Consider the following 20224-nt stretch of genomic DNA (forward strand, 5'->3'; position numbering starts at 1 on the left):
GGTAGTTGACTTAAAATTTTATATATGCATTTTATATTAATACAAATTATCACAAAGAATCTTAAGAATTCTCTGGTAATTGATTACAATACTAGTTTCACATGTACCTACAGTAGTTGATTTTTAATACCAGTGGAGTTCAGAAATACCACTTTTTACTTTTGAAACTTCTTTTGAGTGTAATGCCTTAGAATTCCATAGTTCATTTCCATAAATCTCCTTTGGCTAAAATAGCTTAATGCAACTAAAAGCAGGAAAGTTAAAGCATACTTTTAATAAGTACTTCTTTTTCTTATTACAATGTGAAATGATTACATGTGTTCAGGAGAAAATTTACAAAAGTAGAGGAAAAATAGAAAGAAAATCCACTCTCATCATCCCCCCTGCTCACCCAGAGCTGGGAGGGCTGGAGAATCACTGTTAATATTCGGTACATTCTTCACCGGTGGCACGGTGGCACGTCTCACATTGATCAGGTCCGTTGTCTGATAAATGAAAGGATGATTTTTCAACTGACCTAAGAAAAAGTGTTTATTTTACATCTGACAAGCAACCTTTGCCAGTACAGGTAACTGTGGTACCAATGATGTCTATTTAAAATACATGACAACATAGTAAGAGTGTAAAGGTCTGGAAAAGTGGGACTTGGTGAAAAGGATTTATAATACATTAAAAGTACCCCATGGCCATTAGTGTTTCCCTATGCTTTACCGAAATAAAAAAGCATCTTGACCCAAGGATTAAAAGTAATTCAACATGCCCATTTCCCTCACTGTATATGGTTACTTTCTTGTTAAGAAATGGTTAGTAAATAAAATGTTCATCATTTGATAACCCTCCTTTTAGTGAGGTTCTCTTGGGCTTTTTTCCCAGACATCCAGAGATGGAAACACTTTGCCATGTTAATGCTAATGCTACAACTGCAGCAGTTAACAGTTTTGCGAGAAGAGTGTAAGAAAAAATGCTCAGAATGTTAGATTCGCTGATCAATTAATATATAACAGACCTCCCCCCCTGGAACATATAGAGTAATACAGGCAAACGCTTACTTGGCCTTTGCTGTCGTCGGTCAGTCCTTGTGCTGAACACACTGCGTGCGTTCTCTCAGCTAATTGCCGCACTAGCCCTCTGAGAGTGAAAATGAGCCAGCATTTATCGAGGGCTTATGGTGTGCCCGGCATGGGGCTAAGCTCATTCGATACCTTGCCTCATTTATTTCCCACACGATCTTGTCTGGGAAGGGCTATTGAGAGAGAGAGAGAAACACCAATGGGCTCTTACACGTGCCCTTCTGTGTACAGGACGAAAGCTCCAACGAGCTGAGCCACAGCTGCCAGAACGAAACTCCAGTTTGTTTTCTTATGTTTAATCTTTGTTGTGTTCTTTCCATTACTACTTAGTCCCCTTATACCGCCCTCCCCACGCGCAACTCCAGTTTTTAAACTCCACGCGGATTCCTACTTTTCTTGATCATTCACCTGGGCACAAGCCTTGTGGGCGAGGCCCCGATGCAGTGGCAGGGCCGGGGGCGGGCTCTCTCCCGCCGGGCCAATCACACCGCGCTGCTCAGCAGGCCCGTGGTTGATTGGTGGTTGCCATAGCTCCAGGCGTTCGCTTGATAAAATGGCGGCGGAGGGGCGACACGGCCCTGGGTGCTGCGTCCCGGGGGGTTCCTGACTTCTAGGGCGCGCGCGGTTCCGCGTTCGACTCGGAGAGGTCCCAGATATGGGCTTGCCATCGCCGGTCACTCTGCTTATGGGGCTCCTGGTTTTTCAGGGCGTCACGAGGCCGTTGTCGGGAGGCCCGGGTATGCACCGCGGGGCCGGGGCCTGCAGGGCCCGGCTGAGGGACGAGGCGCTGATGGGGCCAGATGCGGTCTCTTTGGGGAGTTCCGGAGTCAGCACTGAAGCAGGCCGGGAGCACAGACCCCACCTCTACTAACTCCTCCCTGTTTTCTTCCTTCCCTAGTGTTCATCCCTTCTTTCATCCGCATGTCTGTCCCTGAGGTCAGCGCCACCCTGGTCGGAGCCCCCGAGGATGTGGCTGTGTCCCTGTCCCTGCTGCAAGCCGAGGCGGGTAAAGAATCCGGCCCTTCCAGTGGGGAGGGAGGTGGACGGGCCAGGTCCCGGCCGGCAGAGGAAACGGGCGAGGTGGCACCCGGGGTGTCTCCTGCCTGGAGTTGTCCACGGCGTGGATGTGGGGCGGAGGGCGGGGGGCTGCTGTGGACCCTGGATGATCGACGGGCAGCTCGGATCAAGCCAGCTTGCAGTCACAGTGGCTGGCGTTTAGTGAGCTGCACCCCCGTGCCTGACACGCATCACCCCCTCATTGTCCCAATGAGAACAGTAATATTTTTTAGTCCCATGAGACAGCCAAGGACACTGACTGACGTTCAGAGAGGGTGCCACTTGCCCGAAGTCACACAGCTTGTGAAGGGCCCGATGTTCATCTTGGAAAGGGGTTCCATCCCAGGCAGTGCGTGCACCCCGTCAGCCTCCGGGCAAAACCGCCTTGCATTTCATCTCCTTTAGGACCACTGCCCGTTCCCGAGTGTGATGACGTGCTGAACAATGACACAGGAGACTGGAGTTTGACTGTGACCCGCAGTGTGGTAAGGTGGCATCTGTGGAGACCCGCAGTGCGTGTTCTCTCGATTGGACGAGGTGCACCTGTCTCGGGGCTGGAACTGCCACCAAACTGTGGGCTCTCAGGTCCCGTAGACACTCATCCAGCCCTGAGGTCCTTCCCTGGGGGTTAGGGATCCTCTGATGAGTCACAAAGGGTCTGTGAACCCTCTGAAATTGGGTGCCAAACCATGTGCGCATGTGCATTTTTCTTACGAGAGGGTTGCCAGCTTTCATCAGATGATCAAATGAGTCTGTGACTCAAAAAGGCTCCTTAAACCACGGATCTCATCCTACCCTGGGCTCGTGTGTAAGGACCCTGAAGTCTGGAGAGACTAAATATGTTCCATGTAATTTCCATTAAGGAGTGCCCACTGTGTGCAAGATACAGGCTCCAGAGTTTATGGAGGAGGAGAAGGTCAGACTTCGCCCCTCAGGACCCGGGGGCTGTGTGCAGGCACTTTTTGTTGTTGTTGTTCCTTGTTTTTATTAATTTTTTCAGTGGCTTGTTTTGTATATTTAATCGTCCACTGGCAGGATGATAACTCAAAAAGGGCTGGGCAAACTGAGTTAATTTTTAGACTTGGGGTTCGCTTTCTCTGCGTACCCAAAGGCTGCTTGCTTTTATGTTAAACAGGCTTTGAAATCAGGGCTAGCATATTGCTGGAGGTTTATGGGTGGAATTACACAGAGTTGTGTTACCTTCGTGTACAGCCCTCCCTGTGTAAACCGAACTCAGGCTGGTGTGTGATCTGGGTGTGTTTTCCATCATGCTAAAGCGCAGCACTCTCTCCCGTCCAGAATACGCTGGAAGTGGCAGTGCGGTTGGAGAGGCCTCCGCGGCGGTGTTCCTCCAGCGAGACAGACCCCTTCTCCGAGTCCCCGTGTCTCGTCCACGCTCTGCTGGTTTCCGCCTCTCACAACTCATCCTGTTTAGCCCACCTGCCCATTCAGGTGGAGATTTATGCCAACTCCTCTCTGGCCCAGAATGCATCAGGCAAGTGACATCTTTTGACCCTCCCGACATTCATGTCGAGCGGTGTCTATGTGTGCCGTGTAGCTTGCATCCTTAACTGTGGACGGGGAGATCTGGCCTCACAGGGTGACAGGACTAGAGGCCGGGCAGGTAGCTCAGGTACACGCGCTCTCACGGTTGGATGAGCTCCAGGCGAGCCGTCTGAAGTGTCGCCATGGCTCCGGGCCCCTCTGCTGGAGGAGGCGGTGAATCGGAAGGGGTAAATGCTTGAACAGCAGTCTGCGTGAAGAAAAGGGTGGTTCTGCGTATTGAGAGATAAAACCAGTGCATTCCATTTACCCTAACTTTGTAGCCACTGGCTTACCTTCACGACAGCGGCACCCTCTGTGGTCTGGTACAACTAGCCCCGTGTCTCCGGACACTCGGGTTTTTGGTGGGGCAGTACACACGGGCCTCAGGTGCGCTCTATGCATCGCTCCCTTCAGGGGTTCCGTCCCGTGGGGCACGTGGGGATGGCGGTTTGTGAAACAGGGATTCGGCTTTCTCTTCAATGTCAACGTTGTGGCTGTGCTCTGTCAGAGGGTTTGTTTCATGGCTGACCTTCTCCGTTGCTTGTACTTTTCAGAGAATGTGACTGTCATCCCCAACCAGGTGTACCAGCCTCTTGGTCCGTGCCCTTGTAATTTAACAGCCGGGGCCTGTGACGTCCGCTGCTGCTGTGACCAGGTACGCTCCTTCCCATTACTGGGCGCAGAATCACGGGGCCTGGCGGCGTGGGGAGGGCCCCGGCGGGGCCCCCGCAGTCTCCTTGTGGTTCACGTGCGAACTGTCTTCCGATGGAGTATTTCCTTCGCCAGCGCCGCCCGCGTTGCACAGGGACCTAGAAGCATGTCTGTGGGTGAGGTCGCACTATGGCGGTCACCCTGGAGGGCAGTTTGAATTTCCTTTGTAGGAGCCGCCAAGAAAACATGAAGCGGAAGGAAAATACATCTTGTCAATGATTTTTAGAAAGTGTGTCGAGTTGTACAACCATCACGCCTCTGCTGATACTGGAGCAGATTTACCGTTTTAGTTTTTTAACTTAGGTAGGGTTGTTACTGTGGCTGCAACTGTTAGTGCGAGCATCACAGCAGAAACGAGGCCCCCGCGCCTTCCTGTTCCGTCAGTGGAGCTCCGGCCCCGGCCCGTGAGCCGCTGCGTCTCTCTGTCAGATCATGAAGGGCAGGGACGAGGCGGTTCACCGTCGTCCGTGTGCAGGGAGACGTGCAGGCTAGGGCCGTGGCAGTGGCTCTGTTGACGTAAAGGAATGCCGCAGTGGCACGGGGCACTCCGTCCTGTCCCCTCCTCCCGGGGCTGTGTCCTGCAGGGCGGGGCAGCGGGGGCCTTCGGGGTTCTCACTGAATGTGGACCAGGCGGAATGTCCCGTTCCTCTCCTGGGAAGGGGGAGGACAGTATGACAGGGAGGTGCGCTCTGCTCTCGTCCCCGTTTGGGGTGTATTCCCTATTATCTTTCCTCTCTTCCTGCTCTCCGTGGGCACACCTGTGTCCCCTGGAGAGGGGTGGTCCCCTCGAAGGATGGGGTTCCCGACTTGGAGGCTCGGAGGGAGTGGGTTAAGGGGCGCAGAGCCCTCGCACACTAGCCGGAGTGTGTGCCCCGTCCCTGCCCCCTGCGGGGCGCCAGGGATGCCGCCACCATTGCCGCTGCACAGAGTCGGTGCTGGCCCGCAGTGGGGCGGGGGGCTGGTGGCGGCCTGGGCGGAGTGTGGGTCTTCCCACTGCCCCTTTCCATGTCCTCCCCAGGAATGCTCCCCAGAGGTGACAGAGCTCTTCAGGGGGTCCTGCTTCACCGGCGTGTTTGGAGGGGATGTCAACCCACTCTTTGATCAGCTCTGCTCGGCGGAGAGGGCGTCCGGGGCCGCGGACTGGTTCCCGCTGCTGTGCGTGCAGTCGCCCGCCGCCAGCTCGCCCTTCCTCGGCTACTTCCACCTCGGGGACGTGTGAGTGCCCGCCGCGGCCGGTCCCCCCTCCCCTCTGGACTGCAGGTAGTGAGTGTCTTCTGTGCCGGAGAGAACCGGCCTCCCCTGAAACACCCAGACGGACGGAGAGCAGCGCCCCTGGGTCGGGGTCGGGGCAGGGGTCTCTGTTGTCAGCTCCAGCCGCTGTTGTCGTGATGACCGAGTGGAGCCCAGAGACGCCCAGCTGACCGCACCCACTGCGTCACTGTTTTTATCCACTGACCGCTTTACAGTATGCAGTTCAGTGACGCTTAGTACACACACCACGTCGGCAGTTTAAAGTAGAGAATACAGTTCCCATAAACAGCTGTTTTAGTAGAGAGCGGCTGCAAGCGTCCGCGATGGTCCCTCTCATTGATTCGCAGGGCCCCGGGCCAGCACGCGCCCTCGGAGGTGTCCGTGCACACTGACCCGAGAGACTTTTCGGACTTCGGGTACAAACAAGGAGACCCCGTTATGACTGCGGACAAGGCATATTTTACTGTTCCTCAGGTGAGAATTTCAGTTGTAACACGGTGCGAGCCTTTTCTTATTTATTTTTGGGAAGAGGGGAAGGGAGGGAGAAAGGGAGAGGAATATGGATGTACAAGAGAAACATCGATCAGCTGCCTCTCCACCCCCCAGCGGAGGACCTGGCCCCCAACCCAAGCATGTGCCGGGACTGGGAATCGAACCGACCACCTTTCCCTTTACCGGAGGACACCCAATCCACTGAGCCACACCAGCCAGGGCCTTATTTTTTCATCCTACTTTTAATTTAACTCATACTGCTCTTAAAAATACCAGTCTAACTTACTTGTTTTTCTTCCTGTGGATTTTCTAGGCACTCAACTATCTATGGTCTCTAGATTATTTTTTTTCTCATAGTCACTCTTAAATTAACCACTGTCTTTGCTAAATCTCAGCGTGAACTTAATGAAAACCAAAAGACATTCTATAAATTTCCATCAAAGTAACTCATTCTTCGCTTCTGCTAGTTTAATAGCCAATTTCTAGTAAGCTATAAATGTATAACTTAATATATTCAATAACATGCCAGAATCTTGAAAACTGTTTTAAGGCTATAGAGTTTTATGTGAAACCTTTTTTTTTTTTAGTTCGAAATTCTATGGAAAAAATATCAGTGAGAACAAAGCGTGAGAGTCTAGCCCTGGGTGGTGTGGCCCAGTGGGTTGGAGCGTTGGCCCATAAACAGGGGGATTGTGGGTTTGACCCCCGGTCAGGGCACGTGGCTGGGTTGTGGGTTTGACCCCCCGCTGGGGTGCACTCGAGAGGCAACGTTTCTCTCCCCCTCTCTCCCTCCCTTTCCTGTCTCTGCGATCAGTAGCATGTCTTTGGGGGAGTATGCACAAACAAACAAACAAAAAATGGGAGTCTAAAAACGATTTCTCTTGAGTATCCACGTGAATCCATTTTTATGGTTTTAAGACAAATCCGGTTGTAACGAGGCAAAGAAATGAAGTTGAATACAGTCACGTTCCGGCAAAGTCGGCGGAGGAGGGCAGGGAGTTTTCCTGGTTTTTACGGAAGGGCACTGAGACCCCCCCCAGCCGGTGGCTTCCAGACTTTGGTTGGCGAGCTAACCCCATGTTGCAGGAAGCAGGTCCGCCCGTCAGTGGATGAGCCGGCCGCCGCCGAGCCCACCCCAGCAGCAGGGGCGGGCTGCAGAAGGGCCCTCTCTGAGACGGCGCCTGTGCTCTGGGGTCAGGACAGAGGTCACCCGTCTGCTCGGGTCCCCCTCCCCGGCCCCCCTGCAGGTGTCCCTGGCTGGGCAGTGTGTGCAGGACGCCCCGGTGGGGTTCCTTCAGAATTTCGACATCCGGTGCGTCGCTGACGTGGAAGTCTACCGAGAACGAGCAGGCGCGGCCGACGCCAGGATAAAGAGTGGCGCCGTGGGAGGTAGGCCACCTTGGCGTGAGAGGCGGGTGCGGGCGGACCGAGCGAGCGTTTAGCTAAACTCCGGTCTCGCGAGAACAGAGGCCACTTCCGCTGGAGCAACAGAAGGGAGTAGTTCGTCCGCCGATCCAGGAGGGGGTCGTGTTGGGAAGAAGTTCCGTTCCGTTCCGTTCCGTTAGGCAGCCAGCCTGTCGCATAGTGGTTCCTTTTTAAGAATGCATTAGAATTCACTGACCATAAAACGAACCATTTGAGGGTGTACAGTTCGGCGGCCTCTCATCCATGCACAATGTCGTGCAGCCGCCTCCTCCGCGTAGTGACATGTCACACCAGCGCCCTCACACCGCACACAGCCTGTGCGTCTGGCTTCTCTCGCTCAGCCTCAGGGTTTTTTTAAAAGATTTTGTTTATTTATTTTTAGAGAGGGAAGGGAGGGAGAAAGAGAGAGGGAGAAACATCAATGTGCGGTTGCTGGGGGGCGTGGCCTGCAACCCAGGCATGTGCCCTGACTGGGAATCAAACCTGCGATGCTTTGGTTCGCGGCCCGCGCTCAATCCACTGAGCTACGCCAGCCAGGGCTAGCGTCAGGTTCCTGAGACTCCTGCACCGCGTGACCAGACCTCACTGTGTCACCCAGTCCCTCCAATGGGGGGCGCCGGGCTCGCTCCTGCTGCTGGCTTTTGGCGTGGGGCCGCGGTGAGCGCTCGGGTACAGGTGTCTGTGCTCACGCCCGCTCTCGTTTCTCTCGGCGCGTGCCCCGCAGGGGAGTTGCGGGGTCACGGGGTTGCTTAACTTACCCAGGCCCACCGAGCCGTTTTCCACGGCGACTGCACCCGTTTACGCTCCCGCCAGCAGTCCCTGCGTGGCAGGGACTTTCCAGGTTGCGCGTGAGGACGGTGGCCTCGCCCCCTCCCCTCGGCTGTGGTGAGAGGCGGACGGTAGTGGGGCTCCCACGGAAGGTGTGTGGAGAGCGGGAGAGGGTGGTGTGGTCCGCACAGGGGACAGGCAGGGACCCCATCTGCACGGTGAGCTCTCGTTTGCACGAGGGAATGGGATCAGGTCAGGCCACGCCGTCCCGCGGAAGGGTAACACACGTGTCCTTTCAGGCGTTGTCACTCCGAAAGTGACCTACGAGGAAGCAGCCGGCCTGGACAGGTTCCTCAGCACAGGTATTGGAATGCGCCACCCCTACGCCTCTTCCGCAGAAATGCACGTGCTGCTGCTGCTCACCAGTGGCGTGCACTCCCAGATCGGATGCGTTGTCGCTGAGCCTTCAAGGAGGCTCACAGCCGCTCGGAGCCGTCCCACCCGCACCTCGTCCCTGTCCCTCGTCCCGTCTTCCCTTGCTGCGGCGCCTCCTGAGTGACCTGGAACCGCTTCCTCCGCCGCTCACCTTCCATGGGCTCCGGGCCCCTCTGTCGCAGGGTCTGCGAACCTCCCTTAAATGTCTTCCGGATGGTTTTAGAATTTTTCAGGACCAGCATTTTCTCGTCTTCCTTTTTTTTTTTTTTTTAAAGATTTTATTTATTTATTTTTAGAGAGGGAAGGGAGGGAGAGAGAGAGAGAAACATCAATGTGCGGTTGCTGGGGGCCATGGCCTGCAACCCAGGTATGTGGCCTGACTGGGAATCGAACCTGCGACACTTTGGTTCTGAGCCCGAGCTCAATCCACTGAGCTACGCCAGCCAGGGCATTTTTTTTTTAAACTTAAACGTCGCAGTCGTGATGCAGACAAGCTATGCAGAGCGTGGCTGCTGGTGCCAGGGCTTTTGTGTTTGACGAAGGGCACCCTTTGTGCTCCTTCTCGGTGTGTCGTGGTGCTCGAACTTCCTCGTCTCGTCATCAGACCGCAGTGGGTGCCCGCAGCGCGGCCGTGAACTGGGCGCGGGCCCCGCTCTGGAGGTGCTGGCATTCTTGAGTCTTTCATCCAATGTGCGCTCTACCCAGCACGTGCCCTGGGCTATGAGCCAGGTGGCGGGGTACAGAGATGACAGGGAGGGGCCAGACCTCACTCGGGGCATGGCGAGGGTACCCAGCAAGCACCCCATGCTGAGCTGGTGGGGCCGTCAATAGACTTGAGCCCGAAGGGGGTCTTTGGTTCATGGAAGTTTTCTTGTGTTTGCAGAAACACTTTTAAGCCCCGGATCCGCCCCCAGAAACGTGACTGTGGAAGAACATTATGTTTTCAGATGGAATAATAATACCATCAGTGACATACATGTCAGGATTGTTAGGGCAGAAATTAATGCCCACCAGAAAGGTAACTGGGTCGAGGGTAGCGCGACTGCTTTCATTGTAAAGTGTTTTATAAGTCAGCCACACTTGTTTCTTATGTGTATGTGTGAGTTAATAAAAAAGACTAATTTTTTGGCCCGTCCAAATGCAATTCTAGGGTAGAGAGAATAACATGAAATGACCGCAAGGGATCATTTCCTTTCCCAGTGGAACGGCACACGTGACATTCTGCTTTGCTTTGTCTCAGGAGTGATGACGCAGAGGTTCACGGTGACATTTTTAAGCTACAACAGTGGTGGCGAGAGGGGAACGTCTGGAAACCCAGGTAAGCCGGCGCCCGCCGGCCACCATCTCACGGGCGTGTCCGTCCGGCATGGGTCCCCGACGCGGTGATTCTGCGCGACTCTCCCGCTTCGGTTTGCGGCCCCGGTTGGCCTCCCTCCTTCTCTGTGCTGACACGGAGCTCTCATTCCAATGACCCCTTTTTTTTCCTGCATAAGTTGCTGTAGACAGCAGCATGTTGCCGTACACGCAAGGCATTCCTTCTCTTTAGCCCCCGGTCTTTTGTAAAAGGGGTGACACCTGTAAAATGTCGCTGAGGTTGGCGTTTTAAGGGAGAACAGTCTGCAGATGACGAGCCCCTAACCTGGGGGGACCGTGGCGAGCCTTCCCGGGGACTGTGATGTCCCTGTCACGCCGTGCATTTTGTGTTTATGGGCACATGGACCGGACCACCTCTCGGCTGTGGGGTCGCCTTTCCTTTGGGGGTTGTGGGCAGAGCTCTTAGAGGTGAAGTATTGAGATGTCTCCAGTTTATTTTCAAATGGTCCTACAAAAGATACGTGCGTGTCTGTTCATATCTATCTGTCTATGTATATATAGAGAGAAGTCTGTGTTTATATAATGCAGATAAGACACCTATGGCTCAATATTAACAGTGGTGGGTTTTAGATGGTGGCTGTATTGGCCTTCACGGTATTACTTCCGGCTTCTCTGTGCGTGTGAACATTTTTTTTTGTTTTTTTTAATGGAACTCTTTTTTTTTTAAGACTTTATTTATTTATTTTTAGAGAGGGAAGGGAGGGAGATAGAGAGAGAGAAACATCAATGTGCGGTTGCTGGGGGTTATGGCCTGCAACCCAGGCATGTGCCCTGACTGGGAATCGAACCTGCGACACTTTGGTTCGCAGCCCGAGCTCAATCCACTGAGCTATGCCAGCTGGGCGTGTGAACGTTTTCGTAATAAAAGGTTGGGGATGATAATTAGGACTCACCGCCGACGGGTGGGAACGGGATCTGACCGGGCCGTGGGTGGGGTCGGACCGGGGTTGTAGAGCAGGAGGGGCTCCGTCGAGAGGTCCCTTGGGTCCGAGCGTCCTGTGCGAGCTGCTCTGGGGAGCGGCTCTGCCAGGCAGCAGGCATTCACCAAGCGGCCAGTGCAGCTGAGGGATCCCAGACAAATCCTTGCCTGCTTTCCGCTTTTCACAATCTGTTCCTAAAATGCAATTTATTTTGTTTTTCACAATCTGTTCCTAAAATGCAATTTATTTTGTATTTTAAATTTTTTTTCTAGATTTTATTTATTTTTAGAGAGAGGGGAAGGGAGGGAGATAGAGAGGGAGAGAAACACCCATGTGTGGTTGCCTCTCATGAGCCCCTTGCTGGGGACCTGGCCCACAACCCAGGCATGTGCCCTGACTGGGAATCGAACTGGCGACCCTTTGGTCCTCAGGCCAGCACTCAATCCACTGAGCCACACCAGCCTGGGCCACACGAATGCCTTCGTTAACACAAATGAAGGCGACGCCCTCCCTTCCCTCCAGGCCGTTTTGAAGAAGCCCTGCCTAGGTAACTCCCTTCAGTGTGTGTCCCCCTCGTGTGCTGCTCGGCCGGCTCGTGCTCACCATGCTGCTGTCTCTTGTCTGTTGTGCCGTCGTCTAGGTTACCAGCTTGGCAGGCCTGTGCGCGCTTTGGATGCCAACGGGATGCATGGCGTTTCGACTTTACACCTCTGGCAGCCAGGTAATGGGGTCTGGTCACAGGACTAGCTCTTAGGTAAACTAGAATGGGAAATGGTGCCGTATTTTGAGTCCCATCAAGCAAGCAGTCACTTTAAGCCTCAGTTGGTTTATGGAGCTGCGGGGTGGTTATTTTTTGTGTTCTTTTTTTTTCTGTTGCTGTGAAAATGGTAACAGTGCCTGCCCCCAAGGCGCTGGTCCCCAGAGGGGTTTGCACGTGGGGCCGGCTCGAGGGTCCTTCGCCCGTAGCCCAGGGAGATGCCGGTCGGAGGCGGCGAGGCAGGCCCCACACCGTGGCGGCCTTCCCACCCCGGGGGGTGTTACCCGCCGTCGCCAGAGCCCCGGGTCTCGAGCTCAGAACCCACCGCTGCGGCAGGGGTTCCGACACAGGAGGGCGCCTTCGTCCAGCCTTGGGGTGGAGGAGCTCAGTCCCACCGTGACCTCGGTTCTGAAAGACTGGAGACTTTGTTTCTGCTCCTCGTCTTCTCTCTGATTTCCCGGGAGAACTTGGAAGCACGTCGTTTCTTTCATTTAGCAACGATAGTGAGAGGATACACTCTCTCTGTTTCACAGCTGGCAGAGGTCTGTGCACGCCGGCAGCTCGCAAGCCCATTTTGTTCGGAGAAAACGCGCTCTCTGGGTGCCTCCTGGAAGTCTGGGTCGGGGAGGACTGCGGCCGGCTCAGGTGGGCGTCTCCCGGAGGGGGTGTCGGCGTCCTCGGCGTCGTCGTTGGCGTCATTGGTGTTCGCTTAGATTTTGTTCACCACGTGAGCCCGGAAGAGGACAAGTGGGTGGGGAATTCGGGTCTGCACGGAACATCCATGTGGAAGCGATAGTGAGTGTGGAATGAATGGAGCTTCCAGCACAGTTCACAGCTGATTCAGATACAATATGAGGGAACACGGACTTCTCTTCCTGGGGCTCACGCCGTTTCTTCCACACGTATGCCAGTTCCTCTGCTGCAGCTGGGTCAGCGCACGGGAACCCGGGGCTGCTCGGGCTGTGAAAGGGGCCGGGCGGGTGTCGTCGGTCGGTTAGCATTGAAAGCGCACCGAGCCCTTTTATGTGGTGTAGGAAGAACTTGCCTCTTAAGTGGGCGGCGTTTGGAACGTGTTTTTATAGATATGCATAGGCATTCTTTTTAATTTTTAATTTAGTTTTCCCTGGGCCCACCCCCCAGTTTGTTTTTTAAAATTGAGGTGAAGTGTGTGTAACGTGATTAGTCGTTTGGAAGTGGCGTTTGGTGCATTCGTGGTGCTGCGCAGTCGTCACTTATGTTCGGTCCCCACGCGTTTCCACCTGCGGAGGGAAACTTGTGCCCTTCGCAGCTGCCGCCCGGCCCCGCCCCCAGCCCCAGCCCCCACCGGTCTGCGCGCTCTCTCTGTGGCTTTCACGTCAGCGGAGTCACTCACACTGGGTGGCCTTCGGTGTCCGGCATCTGTCACTCAGCGTCCCGTTCTCAACGTTCGTCCACGCTGCGGCCGGGGCCAGAGCTCCGCTCCCTCTCGTGGCCGGGTCACAGCCGCTGTGCGGGCGACCTGTGTCCTGTCCGTCCTCAGCTGGTCTTGGGCACACGGTCACTTCCGCCCTCGGGCCACTGTGAACATTCACGCCCTGGTTTTTGTTTGCACATCTGTCTTCAGTCCTTTTTTTTTTTTTTTTAAGATTTTCTTTATTTATTTTTAGAGAGAGGGGAAGGGAAGAGAGAGGGAGAGAAACATCAATGTGTGGTTGCCTCTTACGTGTCCCCTACTGGGGACCTGGCCCGCAACCCAGGCCTGTGCCCTGACTGGGAATCGAACCCGAGACCCTTTACTTTGCAGCCTGCGAAGGACTTCAGGGTGGGGCTAACCGCCCGGCCGCGCGCCGCGAACTGTCTGACTCTCTTGCAGGAGGAAGGCTGCGGAAATGCTCGATTCACTGATGCAGGCAACTCACGTGGCGATGAGAGGCAACTCCGATTACAGCGACCTCAGTGACGGCTGGCTTGCCATCCTACGTGAGTCCAGGCCTCGCACGCGTGGCGTGCGTGACCGGGCTGCTGGGGCCCCGCGGCTGACGCGTGTTTAGAGGTCGACACTCCAGGCGGGAGGCCTCCTCACGTCTTTACCTTGCATTCGCGATGCCGCTTTTGTTTCTGGGAAAGGGGGACTGCGGGAAGGTCGGGTCGCCCCGTTGTCGAAGGAGCTGACAGCCTGCGTGGAGCAGGTTCGAAGGTCGTCGGCGCGTTTCAGTGTGCGCTGTTTCTGACCGGCAGGCGTATGGGCCGTCGAGCACTGACTTTGTGATTCAGGAAAGCAACCTCAAAGGAAATGAGGTGTTAGAAGGTGCTAAGTGAGAGGAGCCAGCCGTGAAGGACCACGCACTGTCCGACCCCGTCTGTGTGGGGTGTCCCGGGGCTGGGTACACACCCACAGGGACAGAACGCAGATGAGCGGGGGCGGGGCCAGGGCCGGGCGGTTGGGAGGAGACGAGGGGTCGCCTGGTGGGCGCAGGGCTCCTTGCGGGGGCAGTGAGGATGTTCTCAGGTTGATCTGCGGGTGGCTGCACGCCCCTGTGAACACACTGAAACCTGCTGGGCCTGGAACTTCAGCGGGCGGATGGTATGTCGATGAGGCCGGACGACAGAGATTAGGGTGCAGCAGCTCCAATGACGGCGGGGACCCCGAGGCCATGTGAGAAGACTTGGGCGCCCAGGGCCTTTCTCCCTTGGCCGGAGGCGCTCACAGCACGGGGTCGGCACACAGGGGCATGCATGCCCGGAAGACGAGACACGCAGCCCACGTGTCCCTCGGGGTGGAAGGGAACCGGCCTTGGCTGCCACGACAGGCCTGACGTCACCTGCAGATGATCCCATGGTGCCCGCTGGTCCCCGGGCTCCAGCTCCCACGGTCGTCAGCGGAGAAGCCTCGAGTCCCAGCTGCTTGTGGCGGCGCCGGCACTGAACCTGGGGCTCCAGCCTGCATCCTCGCTGCTCGGCCGGGAGGTCGGGCGCGTCCCTCCGGGCGTCTGCGGGGGGGCCTGAGCGCGTCGATGCCCGACGAGAAGGAAGCCACTGCTGTCGCTCTGGGTAACAGGGCGTCTCTCGGAGCCAGGAAGGGCTCAGCGGCCCTGCAGGGCCTGCTGTCCGCGGTCCCCTCCTGCCCCTCTGGTTCCTCCCATGCCTGCAGCCTGGCTGGCCGGCGGGCAGCAGCTATCCCCCGCACCTTCTGCGGGCATGTCCGTGGGCTGGAGTTTGCGCACCCACAAAAAAGCACCCTCTGGACAAATGCCTGCGCTCTCCCCAGCCCTTGTGATGGGGCCCAGACATTATGCCTCTCTCCGCCTGACACCCTCGGGTGGTCAGGGGTCCTGGTGGCCACCCGTTCCGAGTTCACGAGGCCCAGAGTTCGATCCTCGTTTGGGAATGGAACCCCGAGGTTGGGGCTTGTCAGCCGCTGGGCTCGGCCGTCTTGGAATGACCAAGGGACAGAGGGAGGGAGCAGGGCACCGCAGATGAGAATGGGGAATTGCAGGACAGAGGAGCCAAGTTGGTCAGGAAAGAAACCCCAGGTGGTGACATTGTGTGGCCTTCAAGGCAGAAAACAGCGTCTTTTTCATGCCCGAGCCAAAGTCACCCTGGACCCTGGTTCCTAAACAGAAGAGACGTGACGTGGAACTCACGTGTCAGGAGGAGGAAGCTGGACCCCGTAAAGAAACAGTGTCACCGACCTTCAAGAGCCCGGAGGGAACAAGGACCCCCCCCCCCCCCCAGGGTTGCCTTAGAACTTGCCGTTCACCTGTCATACTTGACCTCACTCTTGTTCCCTCCGTGAGCCAACTCTGAAGGTGAATGAAAATTACTTTCCCATCCAGTGTCATTCTCTCCCTTTTGGGTCACAGCTCTGGCAACACATTACGAAACTGCGTGTGAACTGTAACACACTAACTAACATTGTCACTGTGGGTTTCACGTGTCCTCGTCCGCTGCTGCAAGAACAGGGACTCCCCGGGACAACCCCCGGGGCCCTCACTGCCGTGGTGCAGCGTGCCTGCCGAAACTCTGAGGGGATTCCGGTGAGGAGCAGAGTCGCGACTTACGGCTTTATTACGTGGGTCGGGGGTTTTACAGTCTCAGTGGCTGATGTAACTCACGAGGAAACACCTTGAACCTTTGAACACGGTCATGCGGTTATGGCGTAACAAACAGCTAGAGCCTGTTAGAGATTTAAGCCTCATTATCGTGATTGCTCTCTAAGAACATTTCCCAGTTTTTGGTATCGTGGCATTGTAGAACGATTTGTTAGGTTATTCTTTCCTGGATGCGCAACCCCACCTTTCTGCAGGCGCAGGCGCCCCTGACCCGGGTGCAGACCCTCCTGTCGGCAGCGCGAATGGCACCTGCCCGGACGTTCCCGCTCGGCTGAGTATCCGCATCCTCTTCTCGGACGCTGGCGCGGTGGAAGGGATTGCCCAGCGGGAGATCCTGGGCGCAGAGATGAGGTCTGACTGCGCCGCGCCCCCCCCCCGCCCCACCGAGAGGGAGTGTCGGGGGAGAGAGTCAGGGAAGTGCTCGGGGCGCTCCACGGGGCAGGGAGATGCTGGCCGGGGACCCGAGGGTCTGTCTGCGGACCCCAGCTGCCAGCAGCCCGTGCACCGGCGGCAAGTGTGTCGGCCGTGTGTGTGGCGGAGGCTTGTGCTCACTCACAAGGGCTCGCACAGTGCGGTGTGAGGGATCCCGCAGGGTGTTTGGGGGGGCACAGAGCCGAACAGGGGCCTCCTGGTGCAGAGCGTGAGTGGGAATCCGTGACCGCGGTGGGCACGGAGGCCGGGAGTGCCGCCCAGCGGGCAGAGGCGGCGGCGGCAGGCAGGTGGGTCCGGGCCACGCGTCTCCCCGCTGGGGCCCTGTGAGCTGCACGGCGATGTCATCTCTTCCGAGCGGCAGTTTTCTCACCTGTGAAGTGGGGACACCACCGTCACGTGTCCTCAGGCCTCTGTCAGCTCTCAGCGACAGGGTCCCGACGCACACTGACATCGCCGGGAGGGGGTTTCCTGGGTGAAGCTCCGAAAGGTGCACACGCGCCTTGCCTGTGGCTCGTGGTCTCCATGTGCTCACGGTCAGGGGACGGAGGGTCTTTTTCCTTCATCCCTGGCTCCTTTTTCCTTCCGGTGGCGTCCGCCCTGGGAAGGTTCTCCTCCAGAGGAGGCAAAGGCGAACACCAGCAACTCCAGGCTTGCACCCGTTTGCAGGTGCAGTGGAGAGGGGGCGCCTCTTCCCCATCTTCCTCAGAGATAGTCTGGGCAGACCTCCATGCTGCAGTTTGGTCACGTGCCCCCTTCTGAACCAACCACTGGGGCCAGGGCAGCAGGCCACTCGCATTGGCTGGTCTCAGTGAGGGGCCCGCCCCCTGAATTCAGGTGGGTCCCTCCTGGTCCCGCCAACTGAGAGTAGGGGGGTGGTTCCCCATGGGAAAATTGGGGTACAGTGACCAGCAGAAGGGTGAAGGGGTGCTGGGTGGGCCGAAGTAGCAGATGCTAAGCACCCAACGCGCCTGGTACTGCTCGGAGGCCCCCGGAGCACCGTGGCCCCGTGCCTAGGACTCGGACAGCCATGAGCGCGGTTAGCTGCCGTGGTCCTTGTTCTCACACAGCCTGGGACGAGCAGGTGGAAGAGCAAAGTAGCTTTAGAAGCACCAGTGCGACATGAGACCCACAGGACGGGGGAGAGAGACAACGCTGGCACAATGTGGGCGGCGCGGTGGCTGGGTGCCAGGCCCCCGAGGGGCCGTCATACCCCCTTTCCTCCCGCGCACGTGTTGGAAGGGGTCCGCCACACCAGGCGGGGGAGCCGAGACTCCGGTCTGGGTGGTTGCTGCACCAGCCCCCCGGCGCGCTCGGCAGAGTGGGCGTGAGCTCCATGCGTGGCCTGCGCCCTCTTTCCCAGGGTCTCCCCGGTGAACTGGCAGTTCCAGTGCGGGCTCACCTGTGAGCTCCAGGCCGACCTGCTGCCTCTCAGCGCGTCCGTGCAGTTCATTCAGATACCTGCGCAGTCTCCCCGGCCGCTGACAAGGTAACCGCCCCGGCTGACGTCTTAGGGAGTGGAAGTGTGTATACATTTGAAAATAAGGTTATTGCTTCAACCAGCTTTTAATGCTTCTCGCCAGAAGCGTGCTCTGCTGTAGCTATTGTCATCTTCTTAAATGCTTTCTAGGTTCCAGGTCAACTTCACAGAGTACGATTGTAACAGAAACGACGTGTGTTGGCCACAGCTCCTATACCCACTGACCCGGGACTATCAAGGTAGGGGGAAGCCGATTCCCGGAATGCTCATCATGATGTTATGTATAGAAAAGTGGAAGAAGAAAAAATTTATCAGTTAACATTGCCACTTAAAAGTGATCATTACTAATGTTTTGGCTTCTTTCTGGGTAAACATCTGGTTGTGCAACAAGACTGTCGCTCACTCGCGTTGTTGTCCTGCAGGGGAGCCCTACCCCCAGTGCATGGCCAAGGGCTTGCTGCTGGTGTTCCTGTCCCTGCTAGCCGTGTTCCTCCGGGACCCCTGGCCCCGAAGAGACAGAGCGTGACCCACGGCCACCACCTGTGTCCTTCCAGACCACAGGCTTCTCCTGTGGGGATCTGTTGTCCTGCGATGCGCAGTTTCAATAAACGAGGTGTTTTATTTTTGTAGGAAATGTTGATGGCGTGCTCTGTGGATTTAATAAACACCTGTCGCTGCCCAGGTGTGCGAAGCTATACAGAACTGGCATTCTCATTGCTGGGCCCGACCGGGCCTAGTGCATATGAGGGTCAGCTGTGTAAATGAGGGCGATCAGAATCTCCAGTTTATCAGAAATTACTCAAGTCGTAGGAATTTTGGGCCAACTATGTTATTTGTTGAGGGTCAGTCTTTTCTCCAATTTTTTACATATTTTCTGCTGCATTGATGGATTCATTTCCCCTATCCCAAAGAAAGGATGAAAACTCACAAAGCCTTAAAAACGTCTGTAGTACAGGAGCACAAAATAAGTTGTTACGGAACAATATGGGGGTTGGGAGGGAAAATATTAGGGAGGAAAGTAGAACAAAGCCAGGAGGGAATCTAAGCCCCTGAAAATGCATGCCAAAGACCTTGCACTCAGTAAAGTTAGACCCTGATTTAATCTTCAGCTTACAGAGACCCCAACTGTGATTAAACACAAGAACTGCAGGGTCCATTGGTTAAAAACAGGCCGGTTTTCACCGAGGGGCAGGTTTGCCTACTTGAGTCTTGAGAGGGATTCCTCCCGAGGGCCCTCACAAGGGGACAGACAGTAGGGTGCGGCCCGGGGCGCGTCCCCACCCACTCCTCCCCTGCAGTGGCCACACAGTGAGTCGCCTCCGAGCTTCCTCTGCGGGCCAGCTGCCTTCAGTCGTTGCCGCAGACGGGCTTGGTGCACCATCAATAAACCTGGTTTTGAAAAGTCATCCTAGAAGTCGAAAATTGTCTTTTGTTAAAGTGAAGGAAATACCCGGTGATTGATTAATTGCAGTGATTCAGAAAGTCTATGGCAGTTGGTGTAAGTAGCTCTGGGAGACTAATTAAGAATTTCTAAGCGGCAGGTCATCTATCCTGATTTTGTGAGCTGTGCTGGCAGGACCTTGGTACTGAAGAAGGGAAAACGCGCTTTGGCAGTAGACTGGGACCTGGGGGCATCCCGCGCAGTTTTAACCTTTTCAAGTCCATCCACCCTTGCATGCGTTTGAGAAACAGTTCCCGAGTGGCCACTACTCACTGGCCCTGGAGGTAGGAAGGCAGTGTCCCTTATCCAATAAAACTTACAAGCTCTGTGGGGAAACTGGCAATAACACAGACAAGATAATTTCAGACAGTGGTAGGTGCTACGAAGAAAAGAAAACGAGGATGTGATGGGGTGGCCGGAAGGGCTACTTGCGCTAGGGGTCAGGGACAGGCCCTCAGGGGGCACTTTTGAGCTGAGACCCAAAGGAGGAGCCTGCATTGGGAAGGTCTGGGAGCAGGGAATTCTAGGCACGAGGAGGGGTCAGTAAGGCCCAGGGCTCAGACCTGGAAAGAAGGCAGGTGCCGGCGGGGCCCGGGGAGCCCAGGGGAGGCGGCGGGGGTGAGGGCTGGGAGAAGGGCAGAGGCCAGGTGCAGTGGGGTCTCGCTAGCCACGGTGCGAAGTTTGGCTTTTCTCGGGAGTGGGGTGGGAGAAGCCAGAGGGGTTCAGGTAGGCTGCGTGAGTTCGGCCCTGTGTCAGAGGTCACCGTGGCTGCTGGGTGCAGGAGCTTGCGCAGAAGACCGGAGCGACAGACGCTTCCGTAGTGCCGCGGTCCGAGCCTGCTCTCTGGTCTGCACGGGGACGGAGTAGCTCCGTGGATATGAGTGTCCTGAACAGGCAGATCTGTGGGGACCAGGCTGTTCCGCGGTTGCAGGGCGCGCGGCCGCGCAGGGGTCGGGGCGGACCGCCGGGTTCTGACGCC

General features: G+C 56.2%; 1 protein-coding gene across 1 annotated transcript; it reads left to right on the forward strand.

The window, feature by feature from the left end:
• Nucleotides 1–1627: 1627 nt before the first annotated feature.
• TCTN2 (tectonic family member 2) lies at nt 1628–18433 on the forward strand. Its single transcript, XM_045844823.1, has 18 exons — nt 1628–1807; nt 1969–2076; nt 2532–2611; nt 3426–3621; nt 4226–4326; nt 5401–5597; nt 5981–6107; nt 7373–7514; nt 8618–8680; nt 9637–9771; nt 9994–10071; nt 11688–11768; nt 12338–12449; nt 13657–13763; nt 16090–16246; nt 17688–17813; nt 17955–18043; nt 18227–18433. The coding sequence occupies exons 1-18, from the start codon at nt 1726–1728 to the stop codon at nt 18328–18330; spliced, it is 2085 nt and encodes a 694-aa protein (XP_045700779.1). The 5' UTR covers nt 1628–1725; the 3' UTR covers nt 18331–18433.
• Nucleotides 18434–20224: the final 1791 nt, after the last annotated feature.

Source organism: Phyllostomus hastatus, unplaced genomic scaffold, assembly GCF_019186645.2.
Source record: "Phyllostomus hastatus isolate PE091 unplaced genomic scaffold, TTU_PhHast_1.1 phas_contig_1162, whole genome shotgun sequence".
In the NCBI taxonomy this organism is placed as follows: Eukaryota; Metazoa; Chordata; class Mammalia; order Chiroptera; family Phyllostomidae; genus Phyllostomus; species Phyllostomus hastatus.